Genomic DNA, 20,064 nt, shown 5'->3' on the forward strand with positions numbered 1-20,064 from the left:
AAAAAAACAAATAAAATGAAAAGAAATAATTAATAAAGAAATGAAAGAAGAAAAGAATGATAGAAGAAAAGAAATAAAAAGAACAAAAATAAAAAAGAAACAAAGAAAGAAATAAAATTAAAAGAAATAAAAAATGATAGAAGGAAAAGAAAAAAAAAGAAAGAAAGAAAGAAAGAAAGATGGAGTACACATGTCATTGTAGCCAGCGTGTGCAGCAGCAGAATCTACAGCAGACGGGCTCTTCATTAGCCTCTCTAGAGGAGAGAAGCACCATTTGTAATGAAATGTGCTACAAGAAGCAGGAGACGGGCGTGTCAGATCAGAGCTGTTGATGGCAGGAGAGGTGGGAAGGGTACAGGCTGGTAATACTGCTCACAGTGTTTACGCCTGCAAGAAATGTCCAGAAATGAAGGTCACCTGTAGGCAGTGATTAATTTGTAAATTAAGAGGGCTGCAATGTGAACTGCTGGTGGGGGTTGTGAAACGTGGACAGAAACGTGTGTTTAGCACCTCTGACACTTTGGGGAAGATTTGTGAGTAATACTGGTGTTATAGCAGAGAAAGCTTTGTTGATGACACTGGAAGGGCCGCTTACAGTGGTATGTTGACATAGGATTGCTACAGTAACTAGGGATGTTCCGATCGAGTTTTTTGCCCTCGAGTCCGAGTCAATTGATTTTGATTATCAACCGATATCAAAACCCTATCCGATACTTTTATAATACATAAAAAAGAATAAAGAAGAGCAAAGAAACAGATCCAGGATGTTCCTTATGTTTGATTGAATTTAGCATATTTTAACATTCAACAACTCTGTTAACAAACAGAGCACTTCTGTGAGGTAGCTTGACCAATCAAGTAATAAATAACATCAATTCGTCACTTTTGGACTTTGGTGCAACAGTAAATATCAAAAATCTAATATAAAAACAAATAGCACCTCAACTTAAAATACATGGCAGGCAATCCCAAGTTTACATATCTCACAGTTTGCTATGGCAATGTTGTTGTCATCACCTTTATAATACCTCCAGACTGCAGACATTATCATGCTTCCCGCTTTCAAGCTGCTTCCATGTTCTACTTTGCCGGCATTTAACCAATTGCATCTCTTCAAAAAAGTGAGGTAACGTCCAATCTGATTCAGATAGAGTCTGAAACTGCATGATTGGATCCGATTTCTGATCACGTGATCAAATCTGGACATCCGAGTAACAGTCAGTTTTGTAATAAAAAGATAAAATAAAAGTATTTACTTACCAATATATAAAAATTTAATCTAATGAAATTATAGTACTATACAAAATAAATTACACATCTTGTACTTTCTATTAATAAAGCAATTAAAAAAAAAATCATCTCAAAAATACTACGGAGCACAACAATTCCTATATTACATGGTAAAAATGATAAATAAAAATATCAAATAAGAATAGCAACAATAATGATAATTAAATTTATATATAAATAAACATTATTTATTTATTTATTTAAATATTTTTTATTTTAAACATTTTTAGCCAAAGTTATCAAACAGGTTATCCATATTTTATGCATGTTTGCTTGCAGCATTTTTTGCTCATCACAATAATATTTAAGATCAATGAATCTTTCACATTAATCTGGTAATGTTAATACATTAACATTAATTTTGTCATATTTAATTAATCTGTTTATGTTAATACATTAACATTAATTTTGTCATATTTAATTTAATATGCAGAAAAAAAGATTTTGTTTTCTCTCAAGTGATTATTGTGATGAGAACTGACAACAAACATTTTGTATTACACATCCGTAATATTTAAAGAAAAGAGAGATAAACATATATTCAATATTCAACAGCTCCCACTTCAGTTAGAAATCAATAATATTGATGATGTTTTTTACACTTTATAAGATCTTCTTTAGGTTAAGTAACATAAATCGTAAATTATTAAGCATCTGAGAGAAGACGAACATATGGACAGAAAATTACCAGTATATTTCTTGACAACAAAGTCAAAGAAAGGTATTATCAGAGCTATGGTTCGACATAAATATGTGGGTGGTGTATTAAGTGTTGAATAGAGCAACAATTTGACTTCCTTTAGTTTATTTGAATTCCTTGGTTCATTTCATTTGGCAAAACAGGTGCTGCTTCAAATTGCAGTGGCACAAGATTGGCTTGTTAAAATATTATAATATATAATTGTAAAAATAGCTCACTGAAAAAGTAAAGACCAAATGAATGACTTAAGTTGTCCCTTGACAGACAAGTGGTTGTGGCACAGGACATTATCAGGTGGCAAAGGCGCTTAAGGAAAAAGCTAATGACTAGGCCTCTGGGTTGCTCCCTCAAGGAAAACTCTGAAGACTTCTTCAAAATTATACTGGATGGCATTAAACCAACTAGCATTTCACAAAACTAGTGAAAGGTTAAGATCCAGAGATGCTGCATGTGTAGCGCAGAAAACTTTAGCCTTGGATGGGAGATGTTTAAAACATTGAGAATGACAAGTATCTGCAGAATTCTGGAGCTTTCTGTTGAGTTCCTTGCACTACTAATGCACAAACCACACTTATATCTGCAGACGATGTGCAAGATGTGTGATTGGGTGGGTGAAATAAATTGATAATAAATACAATTTTCAGATTAGTAATTATGGGTGAATGAGATAAATAAATAATGATGCAAATATAAAAATTTAGATTTATACTTCATTTAACCTACAGTGGTGTATGAAATAGTTAATAAGACAGAAGAAAACACATTTTACAACTAACATGACATATTTTGGCCGAGTCTATGTAGCTTTCAACCAATTTATGAAGACACAAAAAACACTCTACTTTACAATCGTCAGTAGCTAAGTTTCCAGTCAACATTTTAAAATACCAAAAGATGGTTGGAAACAACAAGACGCACAAAAAAAAAAAAAAAAAAAAAAAAAAAAACAGCACCAACTGAATCTCAAGATAACATCTAGATCATTTATTTAAAAGAGCTACCATGGTTTCCAAGTTTGAGAAGCGTTCCCTTCTTTTTATTATTAATATATTGCACTCTTTTCTCAGAAAGTGATCCTTTTATTCTCATGAAAAAATGCCTCAAGTCATTCAAAATTCAGAAAAATTAGCCAAAAACATTATGATAACATGACTTCAGAGGTTCAACTGTCATCATATAAATCTCCAAAAACACTTTTTGTGTAGTAACTCTTAATATCACTTTGCTTGTCTATATTTTCTCTCCTATGCCAGGTCATGGTGCACATTTACACAATATAAATATATTGTCAAAGTCATCAGCTCAACATGCAAGCGTTGTACTGTCCATAGTAAACATGTGCTCTGATCAGATCTGTAAGACGTAGAAAAACAAACAGTTTTTACAAGTTATTTTGTGCACAAAAGTATTCTTGGAGCTTCATATGATTGCAGTTGAACCATTAAAGCAGGGGTCACCAAACTTGTTCCTGGAGGGCCGGTGTCCAACAGATCTTAGCTCCAACCCTTATTAAACACACCTGAACAAGCTAATCAAGGTCTTACTAGGTATACTTAAAACATCCAGGCAGGTGTGTTGAAGCAAGTAGGAGCTAAACCCTGCAGGGACACCAGACCTCCAGGACCGAGATTAGTGACCCCTGCATTAAAGTCACAAGGAATGTTTTGACAATGTTTTTGGTTCTTTTTCTGGACTATTAATGTCTTGAGACTGTTTATGGAGGGGATGAGGGAGCTCTCTGATGTTGTCTAAAATACCTTCATTTGTGTTCCAAACATGAACAAAGGTCTTTGTCAGCAATCCACTACCTGACAAAAAGTCTTGTCATCAATTCCAGATGTAAGAGCAACAAAAAATAACCTGACTTCTAGTTGATCATTTAGAAAAGTGGCAGAAGGTAGATTTTTCCCCCCCGATGAATCATCTATTGAACAGCATTTCAATCATCACAAATACTGCACAAACCTACTGGAACCAACATGGACTCAAAATTCTCATAGAAATCAGTCAAGTTTGGCGAAGAAAAATCATGGTTTGGGGTTACATTCAATGTGGGGTGCGCAAAAGATCTGCAGAGTGGATAGCAACATCCACAGCCTGAGGTATCGAGACATTTAGCTGCTTTTTACATTACAAACCACAGCAGGATAGTGCTCCTCCTCAAACTTCAGCCTCTACATCAAAGTTCCTTAAAGCAAAGAAGGGTAAGGTGCTCCAGGATTTTTTCTAGGCAAAGTTAGACCTTACTGTCCCAACTAAATAATTAAAAATCAAGGCATGATCATCTTTTATTTTGGTAAAACAAGTGTAATCTAGAGGCCTTTGCCTTTCATATAAGCCACTTCTGATACCAACTGATCAACTAGAATTCAAGTTATTATTTGTTGTTTCTAAAACTTGCACAGGTGACAAGACTTCTGTCAGGTAGTGTAGTGTGTTTGATAAAAAATTAAAAAAAAGGCAGCACACCTCAGCTTTAAAGACACATTTTTTTATGGTAAATCATATTAATTTAGTTCAATAAATTTAGTTTTACTAATATTAAAATTATTTTTGTTAATTTTTTTGAAGGCTCAATCCTCCAAAACACCCCATCTGCCCACTATATCATTATGCTAAATACAGGCAATTAGGGTATTTTTAACATGACACTTGGTTGAAGGTTCCATGTGGATATCTAAATCATAGAAACCTAAAGGTTTGGGTGGTATATGCTTTATTTTAACAGTGGATTTTTGGTCTGGGTTTCAGGGATGTCTTTCTCATCCAATAAAAAATACATTTGGCCTTATTTCTGATAAGGCAATCAGCTGCCAGCCACTTGGAGCACAACAACTCTCTCATTAATGCATTTTATCACACTCAAATCCACACAGTTTAATCAGTTTAGATAGCGTTAAAAACTCTTCCGATTTTATGCGTGTCGACGGAGGATTCATGAGTGGCAGAACATGAGCTGAACAGGTGGTGCTGTGACACCAGGGAGCAGAACGACACGAGCACTGACAGAACCACCAGCTGCCTGAGCCAGAGACTAAATGAAGGCCTCAGCACCCTGTATGGGGTAAGCAGATAATGGCCAATCTAACCTCCTCAGAGTGCAACGATGGCTTAGCACAGGAGACATCTTTACACCGATGTCTGGGAAATGTAGCCCTCAGCAGCTTCATCCACAGGACGTTTACTTCTGATCATTTAGAGGTGTCGTGATAAACGGAAACGGCCAGACACAAAGTCACATCCACACTTACGCTGATCAATAACGTAAGACAAACTGCTCAGAGACTGACGCTTAAGGTGATTTTAGGTTTCACAGGATACAAAAACAATCAGACGAGCAAACAAACCCACACACACATACACATACGCACACACACACACACACACACACACACACACAGGCACTAAAGTAGTGTGAGCTGTGAGACTGAGTGTAAATATTATTTCTACTCCTCAGAGGAAAAAAATGAATGAAATAAATGGTCTGACACACTCAGCTGATACTGCCAAGCTGGAAACAAAGTTGCTATTACAGAGTACATGAAAATGAAATGAATAAGTGTGAGATGCCCCGGGCTGAGGGAGAGAAAGAAGGAGAGAGAGGGAAAAAGAGAAAGAGAGAGAGAAAGCAGCGTCCATTCGTCCCTCCCTTCTTCCCCCATTCCCTCCCTCACGACTCGAAACTTGAAATTCAATACACACGTACACACACAGACGCTCACTTCCACCACCTCAGACAATCTATTGCCTCGCTCTCCATCATTTCCTCCCCATCTCTCTTTCTTTCTTGTGCCATGTTTTATGGATGCTGCTTTGCTGCATTGCAGCTTAAGGGATAGTTTAATTCTGTGTTGATTCCAAAGTCCTGACCCTCTGATTCTGGAAACCACATTTACATTTAGATCCTCAAGATGGGGGGGATCATACAGGTGTAAACCGCATGCAAATACTGGGAAATGGATGTCTGATTGTCAAAATGCTTCACAATAAAAAATAGATTTGGTGTTTTCAAGCTAGCTTTACCTCCGAGGATAAAATGATTGGAAAATATCTCAGGTATATAATAATAATACTGACTTCAACTGTAAATTTAAAAATATTTTTAAGAATTTACAAAACAAAGTAACTTTTAAATTTTAAAAGAAACAGAATTCATCACAACGACACATTCACGCAGACTGATATCTATTATTAGGGGGGTACTATTCAAGAGTAGTGCTGAAACAATATTGCAATAGTTAGAAAAGTCCAAATGTCACTTTTGGTGAATTTCTGGTATGGTAAGGTACGGTACAGTTCAGTAAGCTTTTTATGCCTTTAAAAGTGACTGGGCAGACGAAAAGGTAAGGCATAGAAAACTAAAAATGTGGTAGTAAAGATAGTAGTACAAAAAAAAGATGGTAGTAAACCCTGATCATTTCCGTTTATACAGTTGAAGTCAGAATTATTAGCCCCCTTTTGATTTTTTTTTTCTTTTTTTAAATATTTCCTAAATGATGCTTAACAGAGCAAAGAATTTTTCACAGTATGTCTAATAATATGTTTTCTTCTAGAGAAAGTCTTATTTGTTTTCTTTTGGCAAGAATAAAATCTGTTTTAATTTTTTACAGCCATTTTTAAATCAAAATAATTACCCTCTTTACGATAATTTAAATTATTCTACAGAAAAAAACATTGTTATACAATAACTTGCCTAATTACAACCTGCTTAGTTACCCTAATTAACCTAGTTAAGCCTTTAAATGTCACGTTAAGCTGTTTAGAAATGTGTTGAAGAAATCTTCTCTTCGTTAAACAGAAATTGTGGGGAAAAATAAACAGGGGGGCTAATAATTCTGACTTCAACTGTAAATATTTAGTTTTTTATTACATACTAAAAATCTAAAATCTTTTATTTATTCCTATGTGGTTTCTTGTACAGTAAAGCTGGTCTAAGGGTACTGTATGCTTAGCACAACAAGAATGTCAACTAAAAATGTACAACTTTTTTACGCATTTTGGCCATTCACTCACACATGCATTTTAGGGTCATATGCAGAACAACAATGGCCTACAAAACTGTATTTGTGGACCATGTGGATGTGTGCTGACGGGTAGTGTGTTTTTTTACAAATTGATTTTTGCTAACTGCTGGCATGGTGTGAATAATTCTGGGAAGCGTTTAGTAAATGCTGCTGTCTGTATGTAAAACAAAGAACACAGAAAGTAAAAAAATAAAAAACAAAGTAAATAAAAAAAAAGCTAAAAATAAAAATGAATATTTAAAAAGGCGGCAACAACAAAGTTCCAATAATGCCAATTAATAAATTAAAAAGGCGCACACTGCCTTGTATACACCTTTTTAATTTAATAAATTGCCATTTTTGGAGCTTTGGTGTTGCCACCTTTTTAAATATATATTTTTGCACTTTTTGCTGTTTGGCTGAGCACTCATTTCAAGTGATGTGCATCCTTTTGTGTATTTTTGAAAATAAAAATAAACATACTTTTTAAATTAAAGTATATTATTTTTAATGTAAACTTACCCTGAGTTATGGCTTGGGTAAAGTTCAACTTAAAGTCGGCATGATGCAGAAATAGCAACAATATTTTCTTAAAGTCAAATGAGTTCTCAAACAAGAAATATACATGACAGTCTACTGAACTGACTGTAATCATTATTAGAGAAAATAAATCAAGTCAAGCCTGAGGGAAAATTTATATATTTGATTAAGAGGGCACATAAATTATGGTTACAGGGAAACCAATTCCTTAATTTCAGCTTAGGCCTGCGGAGAAGAGATAAGATATTCGGGTAACACTTAATGTATTTATTAAAATTAACAAACAGTGATCTATACATTTATTACAGTATTTATTCGTATTAGTTAACATTAGTTAATGAAAATACTGTTGATCATTGTTAGTTCATGTTAACTCAGTGCAATAACAAATGTTAACAAGCATCAATTTGGATGTAAATAACTAACTAGTAAATGTTGAAGTATGATTAATAAATGTGATACAGGTGCTGTTTATTGTTAGTTCATGTTATTAAATACATGAACTAAGGAAACCTTACTGTAAAATGTGACTGAGATTTGTGTGTGCTCCCAGTAACAACAAATTATCTATTATTTTTTCTATTTCGATTATATTTTCATCTATTATAACATTTGTATTATCAATTCATTATTTAATAATATTAATTATATATCATTATTTATTAATTAAAACACTATTAAATACTATTAATTTTATTTTTTGTCTTTTTTATATAAATATATAAAATAAAAAAAAATGATCCCTCCAGCTTCCATTTAAGAAGTTGCCAAGCTCCAAAATTACATGATTGGCTGAGAAATAAGCTGAGATCTTAGATCTACTCAAGTAAACAATGTGTGTACATTCTTTTGGGAAAACAATGATGTCCTTGATAAACTCGACCCGTCATTAAACAAAGAAAAAATATAAAAAATAAAGAAATAAAAAAATGAAAAAAATGTACACAGACACCAAGTAATAAGTGAATGAGACGTGCCCATTTGAACAGCCAGCTGAATATGTGTGTGTGTGTGTGTGCGTGTGTGTGTGAGGGTGATGACAATCGCTGTCCCTAATCACTCTAATGAGTTTGATGTTACATGTGTTTACACTGTCAATATTAAGCAGATGAGCTGGAAAGGAAAACAGAGAGAATGAGTTTATTCAGCTGACGATGTGTGTGAGAGAGAGACACAATTTGTGTGATTAGCACACACACAAACACACACACGCATGCACGCACAAAACAGAAAAATCCCGGGCCAATTAAATCATAGACTGCCTTTCTTTGACGCATCTTTTGTTATTCCCCAGCTTTTGTCAAGTGTTTGTTTTCTTTCTATCTAGCCTTTTCAATACACCACGTGTGCTATGTGCTACGTCTATATCAGTCTTGTTCGTTATTTGGCAGCGTTGAATAAACTCTTTCAAACCAAAAAGCGGTTTGTTGTTTTGTGAAATCTAAAAAGAATGAAGAAGGAGAGAAAGACCCATAATGGACAGAGAGAAAGTGATGGACAGATGGAAAAATAAAGAAAGAGTCAAATTTTTCTTTCCTTTCAGTGTATCTGATAGTGAAGACTAGTGCCTGTGGCAGGCGGACAAAAGCTGACACGTGTTCCCCGCCCTTTACATTCTTGCCCTCTCCTCGTGTCCGTCCATCTTTGTTCCCTTTCTCTCTGGTCCCAAGGCCTGTGACAGCCAGACTTTGTATGTGTGTGTGTGTGTATGTGTGTGGACAGAGATAACCGCTGCCTGCCACTGTGAGGCTGACATTCAGTTAAGAGTATGAGCTGCCAGCCCACAGCAGGCCGTCACACAATGAGCTCTAAATAACTATATGCCACTGTTATTATAGGCTGCCATTATAACCCATTATCTTCTTTTGAATATTCATATATGCTGTAGTTAATATATGTTTTGCAGAATATTTCCTGAATGGCCCTTCTTGACTGAAAAGAATGATCCATAAATCAATGCAATTCTTTCATATATGCATCTGATAGTCCATTCCCTATTTTATACACCCCCCACCATCTGCCCCCCAAATAATAAATGAATAAAAAAACTAAATGAATAAAAAATAAATGAAGGATGGATGGATAAAAAATAATATTGGGATGTAAAAGTATCAAGTTAGATAAAAAAAATAAATATAAATAAATAAATCAATATTTTAAACTAACCAAGTGCAGTCAATCAGTCTAATTAACAAATGAAGCAAAAAAGACTCTCAAGTCAGTGAATTAAAATATAACATTTTTTGGTGTGTTTAATGAATATTTAAAAAATATGAGCTATCAATTTAAATCTCTCTGAAACACTGCTCTGTACAACTGTAGCAAAGAGAGAATTTCATACAGTCGAATTTACATGAGATCAGAAAAAATACAGCACTTAAAAGTCTGGGTTTAAAAAAGAAAAATATGAAATTGGAACTGACACCATGGAACGATGCCACCAAGTTCTCCTGATGCTGGCACCAACATGTGTTTTGGTAGCGCTGCACATTATATTATCAATATTTGATTTTTTTTTTTTTTTTTGCTCTCAGGAAATGCATATTTGACAGCTTAGTTTGAATGTGGCAGTTGTGCATTGGTATAATAATGATAATAATAATAATAATAATAATATTAATAACAACAACAACAAAAACAACAAGAACAACAACAGCAACAACAACAATAATAATAAGAAGAAGAAAAACAATAAAATTATTACTATTATTATAATTATTATTATTATTATTATTATTATTATTTTATAGGTAAAGTTATCTGTAAAAAATATAACAACCTCATTATAGCTATATTTGTAGATCACAATAAATAACATAAAAACCTCACCATAGGAAAATTATTCAAACTTCATGTTTATATGCCCTTTGTAATGAAAAACAATGACCGGAAAGCTGTTTTGTACAAATACAAATACAAATGCAACACTAGTATAACATGTTAACAAGAAAATAAACACTGTGTCTAAAAACTAAAAATGCTACCTTGGGAGACAGCAAGGTGGGAAGGCATCAGGGCACATCAGAATCTAAATTCTACTTCCTGTCTGAGATGGTATCTCATAATTCCTTCGGTGCTTTTGATATCCCAGAATCCTGTGCATACCATTTCTAACAGCTGAGCTAAAAAATTTAAATGACATCTCGAAGCGCACCTTGGATGTCATTTTGTGTGGCAACGTACACTGGTTTTGCTGTAGTAAAATCTAATATATTTAGTGTCATCATTTTTAAATTGTAATATTAAATGTCAAGTGTAACTAGAATTTTTTAGGTCAAATATTTAATATTTACACTTATACTTGTAATAAATGAAATGAGTGGAAAGAGTTAAATATTAGTGTTCATTTATTTGTGATATTTAAATATTTTCTAGCATTTGCAAATCTAGAAATGTGCTTACACTAGCTCTGAGATCAATAAGCATTTTTAAAGTAATTTTGCTCTTGAGTTCAATCTGCTCAAAATAAAGTGATACAACACATTTCAAGTCAGTGTAAATTAAATTAAGATAAGCCAAGTGTACTAACTTGTAACTAATAAGATTTACTTAATTTGATAAAAGCAATGTTCCTTCTGCCAAAAAAGCACTTGACATTTACTTGATTAATTAGAAAAAAAATATATCTTTTAATTTATTTAGGTGTTAGATAAAACATTAAGTATTTAAACATTAAACATTAAGATTAAACAATAAACATTAAGTATTGCAGTAAGCAAATAATAGCAGGTATCACCAAAGCTCTATTTTGTTGTACATTATTTCTGAGACAAGGGGCCCTATCATACACCCGGCGCAGAGTGGTGCAAGGCGCGGTGCAATAACTTTTTGGTAGTTTCAGCTCGGCGCAAGAGTCGCTTTGAGGCGTTGTGCTACGCTGTTTAAATAGCATATGCATTAGCGCTCATTTGTGCGCTCATAGGCGTTCTGGTCTAAAAAGGAAGGCGTTCTGAGGCGGACCGCTGGCGCGTTGCTATTTTGAGAAACTATAATAGATTTTTCATTAGACCAAAACTAACCCTTCATTAGGTCTAAACTCCGGCGCAGAGTTGCGCCTTCCTTACACACTGCTTAATACGCACAAGAGAGCAATAGGCAAATATCTTTACATATGAAAAAATGTAAATATTAAAGATATATATAGGATATGATAAGAATAGATATAGAATATAAATATAAAGGATTAAAATATTACAAAACATATTATTTTCTAGCCCACATAAATATGAAAAAAATCACTGCTTTTATGTCTTCTTCATCTCGGGAGGCTTTTTCAGTTCATTCATAACAATTTGCTTTTGTATAATGTTATTATTCTTAGCAGTATTATTTATTATATCCATATTTATATTTGTTTTATTAAAAACAAGCTTAGATTTGCCCACCTGTCAGGTTTTAGACCATATGGGGCACAGCATGTGTTTTAGGATATAACTCAGGTTTTTGAGCACATTTTGTTATTATTATTCATTTATTCGTTTGCTGGAAATTAGAACTGAATTTAGAAATAGTTTTGAAACGAATCTTTGCGCTTAACAAACAAAAGTATTTATTTATAGACTAATTGATGTCTGTGCGTAAAGGTTTCCCTATCCAAGAGCGAAAGTGAAAGTGATCCATTATCTCTCAATTCTCACGCAGTAGATGCTCTGTTTAACTTTTTTATGCTAAAAAACTGTTAACTGTAACTGTTTGCTTGTGAAATGCTCATTTTTTCCACTTAGACTTACTTTGCGTCCTGTAAATAGCGAATGCGCTCTTGGCGCGACGCAGCTGACTCTTAAAGGGAATGGGAGATGAGACTCTGATTGGTTTATTCTCAAAACACACCTATAACTCATCAAGAAAATAAACTTAACCCTTTTAGACCATGCGCCGAGGCGCAAGGCAGATTTCCCGTCCTTAAATTAGCAAAAACGTGTTCTGACATATAATATATATATATATATATATATATATATATATATATATATTTTTTTTTTACTATTAAAACTATTTGCCTTAGTAACGTTCGTCAAATAAAATGAAGTGGTTAAATAAATAAAAAATCCAAATATTCCTAAATATATTGTTAAAAAATATTCAATACTTATTAACCTTTTGACTGCCGCTTTACCAAACGGTTGACCATGTTTTTACTGTTTTATTTTTTTTTTGGTTTACACTACACAGCATTGTTGGTTTACAAAAAAAAAGTAAAAAAAAAAAATTATTAAATATAATCCTGTTGCACTACTATACTTGATTTTGGTTTTATTGTAAAAAATAAAATTAAATAAAAAACAACAAGGAAACATGTTAAATGACAATCTGAAATATTTTACGACATACTTGACAAACCAAGATGATTTGGTATTCAATTTTTTTTTTTTGGAATATTATTTAAAATTAATTGGTCTTACACTTCATATTTTCAGATTTGTCATAGCATATGTATTAATCCCTGTACGTCTACCATAAACTGACATATGAACCATTTGGTAGAGGCTGATATTTTAGAAATTATGAGGCGTTAAAAAAAAATTGCATTGAGTTTGTTAATTAGCGACATTAAGAGTTAAGAAATGCATTCCAAACTTTTTTTTCTTGGTGGGGCAGTTAAGGAGTTAATACTGAATGATATGTAAGATTATATTGTGATTATTTATTTATTTAAATTGCATTGAGTTTGTTAATTAGCGACATTAAGAGTTAAGAAATGCATTCCAAACTTTTTTTTCTTGGTGGGGCAGTTAAGGAGTTAATACTGAATGATATGTAAGATTATATTGTGATTATTTATTTATTTATTTATTTTTTTGCTGTATCGCCCAGCCCTAGTTTGATTTGAGATGACAAGATAATTAGTTTGATTCAACAAAAAAAGGCATCAATAATATTCTTAGTTTAGGAGTTTTGTTTAGGGGAGTCAAAAGTTGGTCCTGGAGGGCTGATGTCCAGCTTAGTTAAGCTGCAACTTCCTTTAACACACCTGTATGGAAGTTTCTAGCATACCTAGGAATAGCTTGATTAGCTGGTTTAGGTGTGTTTAATTGGGAATTAAACTAAAATGTACAGAACACTGGCCCTCCAGGACCGAGTTTGGACACCCCTGCTTTAGTTTGTTGTAGTTTTTGGAGTGAAAAGTCTATAAGGCTGATATATGTGGCACAGGGAACAGTTTTCAACATGTGTTGTGGAGAATGATTAGAGTGTTTTTAGTTGGGTTTAAGGTCATTTTAGATTTAAGGTTTAAGGTCAAACCTGCAATGAACTTAGATGCATCTCACTGGTGTTCACATGATTGACTGCGCAGTGCTCTCTTTTCTTTTAAACCAAGCAGAAAAATAGTTCAGAACAAACAAGCAGCAGTCGCGTTCCCCTTTTGGCGTATTCCCAGTGTACCTCGCACACGTCAGAATGTCACCACTTATCAGTTCAGCAAATCTGCAGTGGCACCAGCGTGACCTCTTACAAAATTAGTTGCACATGAGAAACTGACATTTAGTCAGCTTGTGAATCAAATTAAATCAGGATATCTGTATCAATCCCCAGCCCTACCACGCATCTATCCGTCACATCAATCCATCTGTCAATTTTAGAAGCCACAGTGACATAAATGTTTAAAACGGTCCAATCACCATCCTCAAAGCAGCTCTGAAACCTCACTGCATCCAAACATCACACGCAAACAGATGAATATGTGGGATGGAGGAGTGTGACAGACTAATAATGCAGGGCTTGTGTACCTTTGTCCCCCCAGGCCTGGCCAGGTATATTGCACTTTTAGCACACACATCGTCCATACAGACCGGCAACAGGTGGTCCTGGAAGCCATCACCGTCTGAGGGGGAAATAAATAAATACAACAGGGAATGAGTCAGGAGAGTGGAAGCAAAATGAGCTTTATGACATACTAATGCATCTTTTCATTTGGTTGGTAATGCTCCTGAATTGGGCATATGGAGATAACGTCATGTGATCCTGAGCATGTGTAATGAAGTGTGTAGCAGCCTGGTGTGTTGCAGTTTGTCCTGGTGTCAAAATCCTGCGCCCGAGTCTTTATTCCTTCATGTTTACCGCAAGCACTTACTATTAATATGAAATATTAAAAAGACATGGTGAGAGGAATAAAATAAATCAACAAAATAAAAAAGCAGCTTGCTTGAAAAAATAAATTGAAGAGGGAGAGGAGAGAACTGGAGGGAAAAACAGTAGAGAGAAAAAGAAAAGGCGATATGCATTGACATTCATAGCGTCTACCGAACACCAAATAGCCATGTAGATCAGACTGGCAGCCCTGCAGAGAAACAGAGAATTACACACAAACACAAACGCAAGTTCATTTTGCGATCATGGTGGGGTTTTTCCATTTTCAGATTCCTGTAGTGCAAACTATAAAGCACGATGTTGGCAATGTCAAGGTCATCTGTATGATATAATATAAAGGCAGCTATATATATATATATATAAGCTGTAGATATTGAACAGCTTAAAAAAATCAATACTGATTCCGTTTTAATATGGTTAATACCATAAATAACCCAGCGCCAGGTACTCTGGGTGGTGCTCTATCATGCTAGGTGGCAGTACCGCAACACTGGTTTCCATCCATCATCAAATGAAAACTACACAGTGTATAGCTAATACCGCTGTACATTATTATTTTGAAGGATACAGAAAACATCAAGACAAAAAGTTAGTGGTAGTGTTATGGATTCTGCTGAGGTATTTCCAGCCTGCAGAAGGTGTCGTTCAACGGTGAGTGCACAAAAGGAGACAATACCACCAATTTAACAACCTTGGTCTCCATCATCCTGCACATTCTGCCAGAGTAAGTTGCACTTAGTTTGCTAACTCTGAAACTGTTACACTAAAAGGTGCACTATATGCTGGAGTTTCAGTTAAAGAAAGTTTTAAAGGGGTAGTTCGTCATTCTTCAAATGGTTCAAACTTGCTTGAGTTTTTTCCTTTGGTTGAACACAATAGGAGATCATTTAATGAATGCTGAAAACCAGTAACCATTGACTTCCATAGTATTTTGTTTTTCCTACTAAGTCAATAGTTACAGGTTTTCAGCTTTCTTCAAAGCATCTTCTTTTGTTTCCAACAGAATAAAGAAACTCATAATGGTTTGGAAACACTTCAGGGTGAGTAAAATGATGAGTACATTTTGATGTTTGGGCAAACTATTCCTTTAGGTCAGGGGTGTCCAAACTCTGTCCTGGAGGGCCGGTGTCCTGCAGATTTTAGCTCCAATTGCCTCAACACACCTGCATGGATGTTTCTAGAAAGCCTAGTAAGAGCTTAATTAGCTAGCCCAGGTGTGTCTGTTTGGGGTTGGAACTAAACTTTGCAGGACACTGGCCCTCCAGGACCAAGTGTGGACACCCCTGCTTTAAGTAAAAACAAAAACTAGCAAAACAAAATAACATGTCATTAATTCAGGATTTTATCAGTTATCTATTTCTTTTTTTATGTGTAATTAGTCAATATCAAAAAAGAAATAAAAATATATTAGTCTATATTCTAGCAATATTTTAACTGATTGTGCAACATCTCTATCTCTATTGAAGGTATCAGTACGGCTTAAAAACACTTTATATTTACTATAAATTACTTAAGTAAGTACTTTTAATGTTGGTGTCGGACAACTGAAAATAGATCTGGTAGCAGATATCTCAGCGTGTGATACTTTTTAATTTGCACTTTTTTGTTAAAATGTTTTATCATTTAGGATATGCGTTTTCACATTCTGATTCCAATGCTTAATTAGTACATTGTTAAAATGACTAAAATTAAATTTAATCTTCTTAAGAATTAAATATTAAAGGGTTCTATTTTAACGATCTAGGCACAAAGTCTAAAGCATTAAGGGCATGTCTGAATCCACTTTTACTATTTTAAGGAAGGAAAAAATCTTTGCATTGCGGCGCATGGTCTAACAAGGTTGGGCTGATCCTCTTAATGAGTTATGGGTGTGTTTTTAGCATAACTGCATTAAACCAATCAGAGTCTCATCACCCATTCCCTTTAGGAGTCAGTTGGGTCACGCAATAGGGCATTTGCTATTTACATGGCTCCTCCATTCAGGCTCTTTACTTTACTTTTACTTTGCTCCCTTAAATTCGAGGGTAAGCCCTTCTAGCTGCAACACAACACTGGGAAACCCCCATACGCTCTTGCATTCACACACATACACGGCCAGTTTAGCTTATTCAATTTACCTATACCACATGTCTTTGGATTATGGGGAAAGCCGGAGCACCTGGAGAAAACCCACACAAACATAGGGAGAACATGCAAACTCCACACAGAAATGCCAACTGACCAAGCCTGTCATGCTACCCACTATGCCACTGTGGCGCCCCAATGTAAATAACAAAATAAGCTACTAAAATGTCTTGTTTACCTTTTCTTTTAATTTCTTAAAGATAATACTTTTTGTATTATAAATACTATTTGAACGTGGTTAGCACTGTCACCTCACAGCAAGAAGGTCGCTGGTTTGAGTGCCAGCTGGATCAGGAGGCATTTCTGTGTGGTTTTCTGTGAGTGCTCCAGTTTCCCCCAGTACAAAAAAAAACATACAGCATTGATTAATTGGATAACCTAAAATTAGCCGTATTTTGTGAATGAGAGTATGTGTGTGGATGTTTTCCCGCACTGAGGGTGTCCTTTCAGAGCTGGGATGAGGTTGGAAGGGCATCCGCTGTCCAAAACAATTGCTAGAGTAATTGGCGGTTCGCTCCAATGTGGCAACCTCTAATTAAAGCAGCGAGTGAAAGATAGAATAATGCAACTTATATCACCTAAAACGCCCTGCTAAAGATTTATTCACCTCTCAATAATATTGCACTGAATCTAAATATCATTTAGTCTGCCAGTCTAAGCAAATTTTAGTTTTGTTGGTCTCCACATTGTAGCTGACTTGGGGGACGTTTGTTCAAATAAAACCTGAAACCTCCACACACATTCAGCCTTATCACCAGAAGTCAGAGCAGCACTGCATTCCGCTGCTGAGATAAAGAATCTATGCTGACTTCTGTTTTCTGTATTTATAAGAGCTTTCCTAGTACATCAGGAGACTGAATGCAACTGTGTGTGTGTATGTGTGAATGCTAGAATCAAAGCATTAATAAGCATAGAGGAGTATTATAGGCCAGTGGCTTATTACTACTTATTCATCCTGCTTTCTACTCAACAGAATACGTGCACATGATTAGTAGGTCTAAAAACACACACACACACACACACACAAAAAAAAAAAAAACTCCACAACCCACACACACAATCACAGGCACACACACATGATGACTAGGCGTTAAATGCCACATCATATTACATGTGACACTGACTTCGAGCAAGAAAAAGAAAATGGTAAAGAGGACATCTCTGCTATTCTCTACCTTCCTGACAGTTCTCTAGTATTGAATATCATTCAGCTAATGAATAATGCATTTGGCTGTCACATGTAAAAAAGAAAAGAGCAATTACCATCCTGAAAGAGCAGATGGAGAATTTTGTCTAACATATGTTGGTGCATTCATAATGACACATCCATGTCAAGACTGACTCCATTCTGACGGAGCATAGTCATGAATTATCATACTTCTGCACTGTATGGGTGGTAGAGGGTGTGACTCTTACAGTTCTGAATCTGGATTTTGCTTTCTAATACATTTGTACAGAATTATTTTACAAGAAAAATCACTTCACCAGACAACAGACAGAATCTGTGGATCTTTTTGCTACTTTAGAGCAATTTTTTTACAAAGATGTGTGGATTTACGTGAAATGGTTTTGATAATGTAGGAGCTGAAACCTATTAAATAAAAAATAACTCTTATAAAATAAGCTTTACAATAAAAATCCAATTAGAACCACTTGTTTGGTAAACAAAGCTACAGCAGGTCTCTCATATAATAGATTCACTAAATGACATCAATTACCCAACATAAGCATTTCAATCAATAATAACAATGAAATTAATATAAAAAAGTGAATAAATATATATTTACACACATTTAATTAAGTAAATGAAAAGATTGAATGATGCGCTCAACAACTTGTAGATTTCTGTGGGCAAAATGAGCAAAGCAGTAAAAAAGTAGAAGAAATGAATTACATTCAGTCTGTTATTACGTTTGTCCTTATGTCATGGCATGAATGTATTGTCAGTTAACCCTTGAAAGGTCAAATTTAGAAATCTGTTTGTTAAATCCAGGAAGAAGACAGAGCAATATTAGAGCTTATCATGGGTCACAGCTAAAATATATCAGAACAACAACCCAGGCCCATTCCGAAAAAGTACCGCAATATACATTTCTGGAGAGTGCCAAAAACGTCCCAGGAGCTAAATTTTTTTTGCAGTTTTTGTTTTTCGCGAATCCACCAGAGGTCGTTGTGTACACTTTTACAGATCTCAAATTTCTCTAACTAGTGCCGTTTGCGCCTGCTCTTCTCGCATAAATCCACCAGAGGCCGCTGTCGACTGACTGAATGACTGACTGACCGATTGGCTGGTTCACCCTCCTCCTTCCCTAAACCCAACCAATAGTGTTTTCAAAAACACCTATTAAACCGGACACCCACTTCCCTAAACCCAACCGACAGTGTTTTCAAAAGCAATCCAGAAAAAGAAAAGTCCTCACCTAATTTTTAACACGTTTTTAGATTTTACCACATTATTACCCTGTTAATTACTTGTTTGTTTTATTTTTTGCCTTCTGTTTTTGTTTTACCTGCCTTCTGGAATCGTTCTTCGCCGGACTCGAACCCCGTTGTCGTGTTCAACTCCACTTTGCATCTCAAGTCTGCCGACATACACGGCGAGGCACTAGAAAAATTGGTAACGGCGAGAAAGTTGACCATCCAGAGGTAAGCGTTTAGTTGTTAACGCGAAAAGGAACGAAGTCATACCGCCCTGTAGCATTTGTTTTAAAGATGAAATGCAGCCATATGTACTTCTGGCTACATAATTTGCGATCTCCATAAATGTATATAGGGCTACATTCAGAGCACATTCAGAGCACATCACAGTACAGAGAGCGCTCTTATAAAGATAATCAATGATATACGCCTAAATACAGATTCAGGTAATATAACAGTGCTGGTATTGTTGGATTTCAGTGCTGCATTTGACACTGTCGATCACAGCATACTTCTGGATAGGCTGGAAAACTGGGTTGGGCTGTCTGGCACGGTCCTCAAATGGTTTAGATCTTACCTTGAAGGTAGAGGTTACCATGTCAATATAGGTGACCATAGGTCGAGGTGGACACCCATGACGTGTGGAGTCCCACAAAGCTCGATTCTGGCACCTCTCCTGTTCAACCTTTACATGCTCCCTCTGAGCCAAATAATGAGAAAGAACCAAATCTCCTACTACAGCTATGCTGATGACACTCAGATGTACCTAGCCTTACTGCCTAATGACTACAGCCCCATTGACACCCTCTACCAATGCATTGATAAAATGAGCAATTGGATGTGCCAAAACTTTCTTCAGTTAAACAAAGAGAAAACTGAAATGATTGTGTTTGGAAACAA

At 35.1% G+C, this 20,064-nt stretch overlaps 1 protein-coding gene across 18 annotated transcripts in view; it reads right to left on the reverse strand.

The window, feature by feature from the left end:
- Nucleotides 1–20,064, reverse strand: part of itfg1 (integrin alpha FG-GAP repeat containing 1) — a 250,996-nt gene that overhangs the window by 129,092 nt on the left and 101,840 nt on the right. For 11 of the 18 annotated variants that reach the window (XR_015496042.1, XR_015496043.1, XR_015496044.1 and 8 more), the window contains exon 9: nucleotides 14,262–14,356. Coding sequence is in view for 1 of the 18 variants with exons in the window: in XM_087261654.1 (XP_087117780.1) it covers nucleotides 14,262–14,356 (95 nt within the window). In the remaining 17 variants the exon portion in view is untranslated. Of the gene's footprint in view, nucleotides 1–12,674; nucleotides 14,357–20,064 lie in introns of those variants that run through there. The other 7 variants (XR_015496055.1, XR_015496054.1, XR_015496056.1 and 4 more) reach the window with 7 other exon arrangements.

The sequence above is a fragment of the Danio rerio genome, chromosome 7 (genome assembly GCF_052040795.2).
Source record: "Danio rerio strain M-AB ecotype USA chromosome 7, GRCz13ab, whole genome shotgun sequence".
Taxonomy (NCBI): Eukaryota; Metazoa; Chordata; class Actinopteri; order Cypriniformes; family Danionidae; genus Danio; species Danio rerio.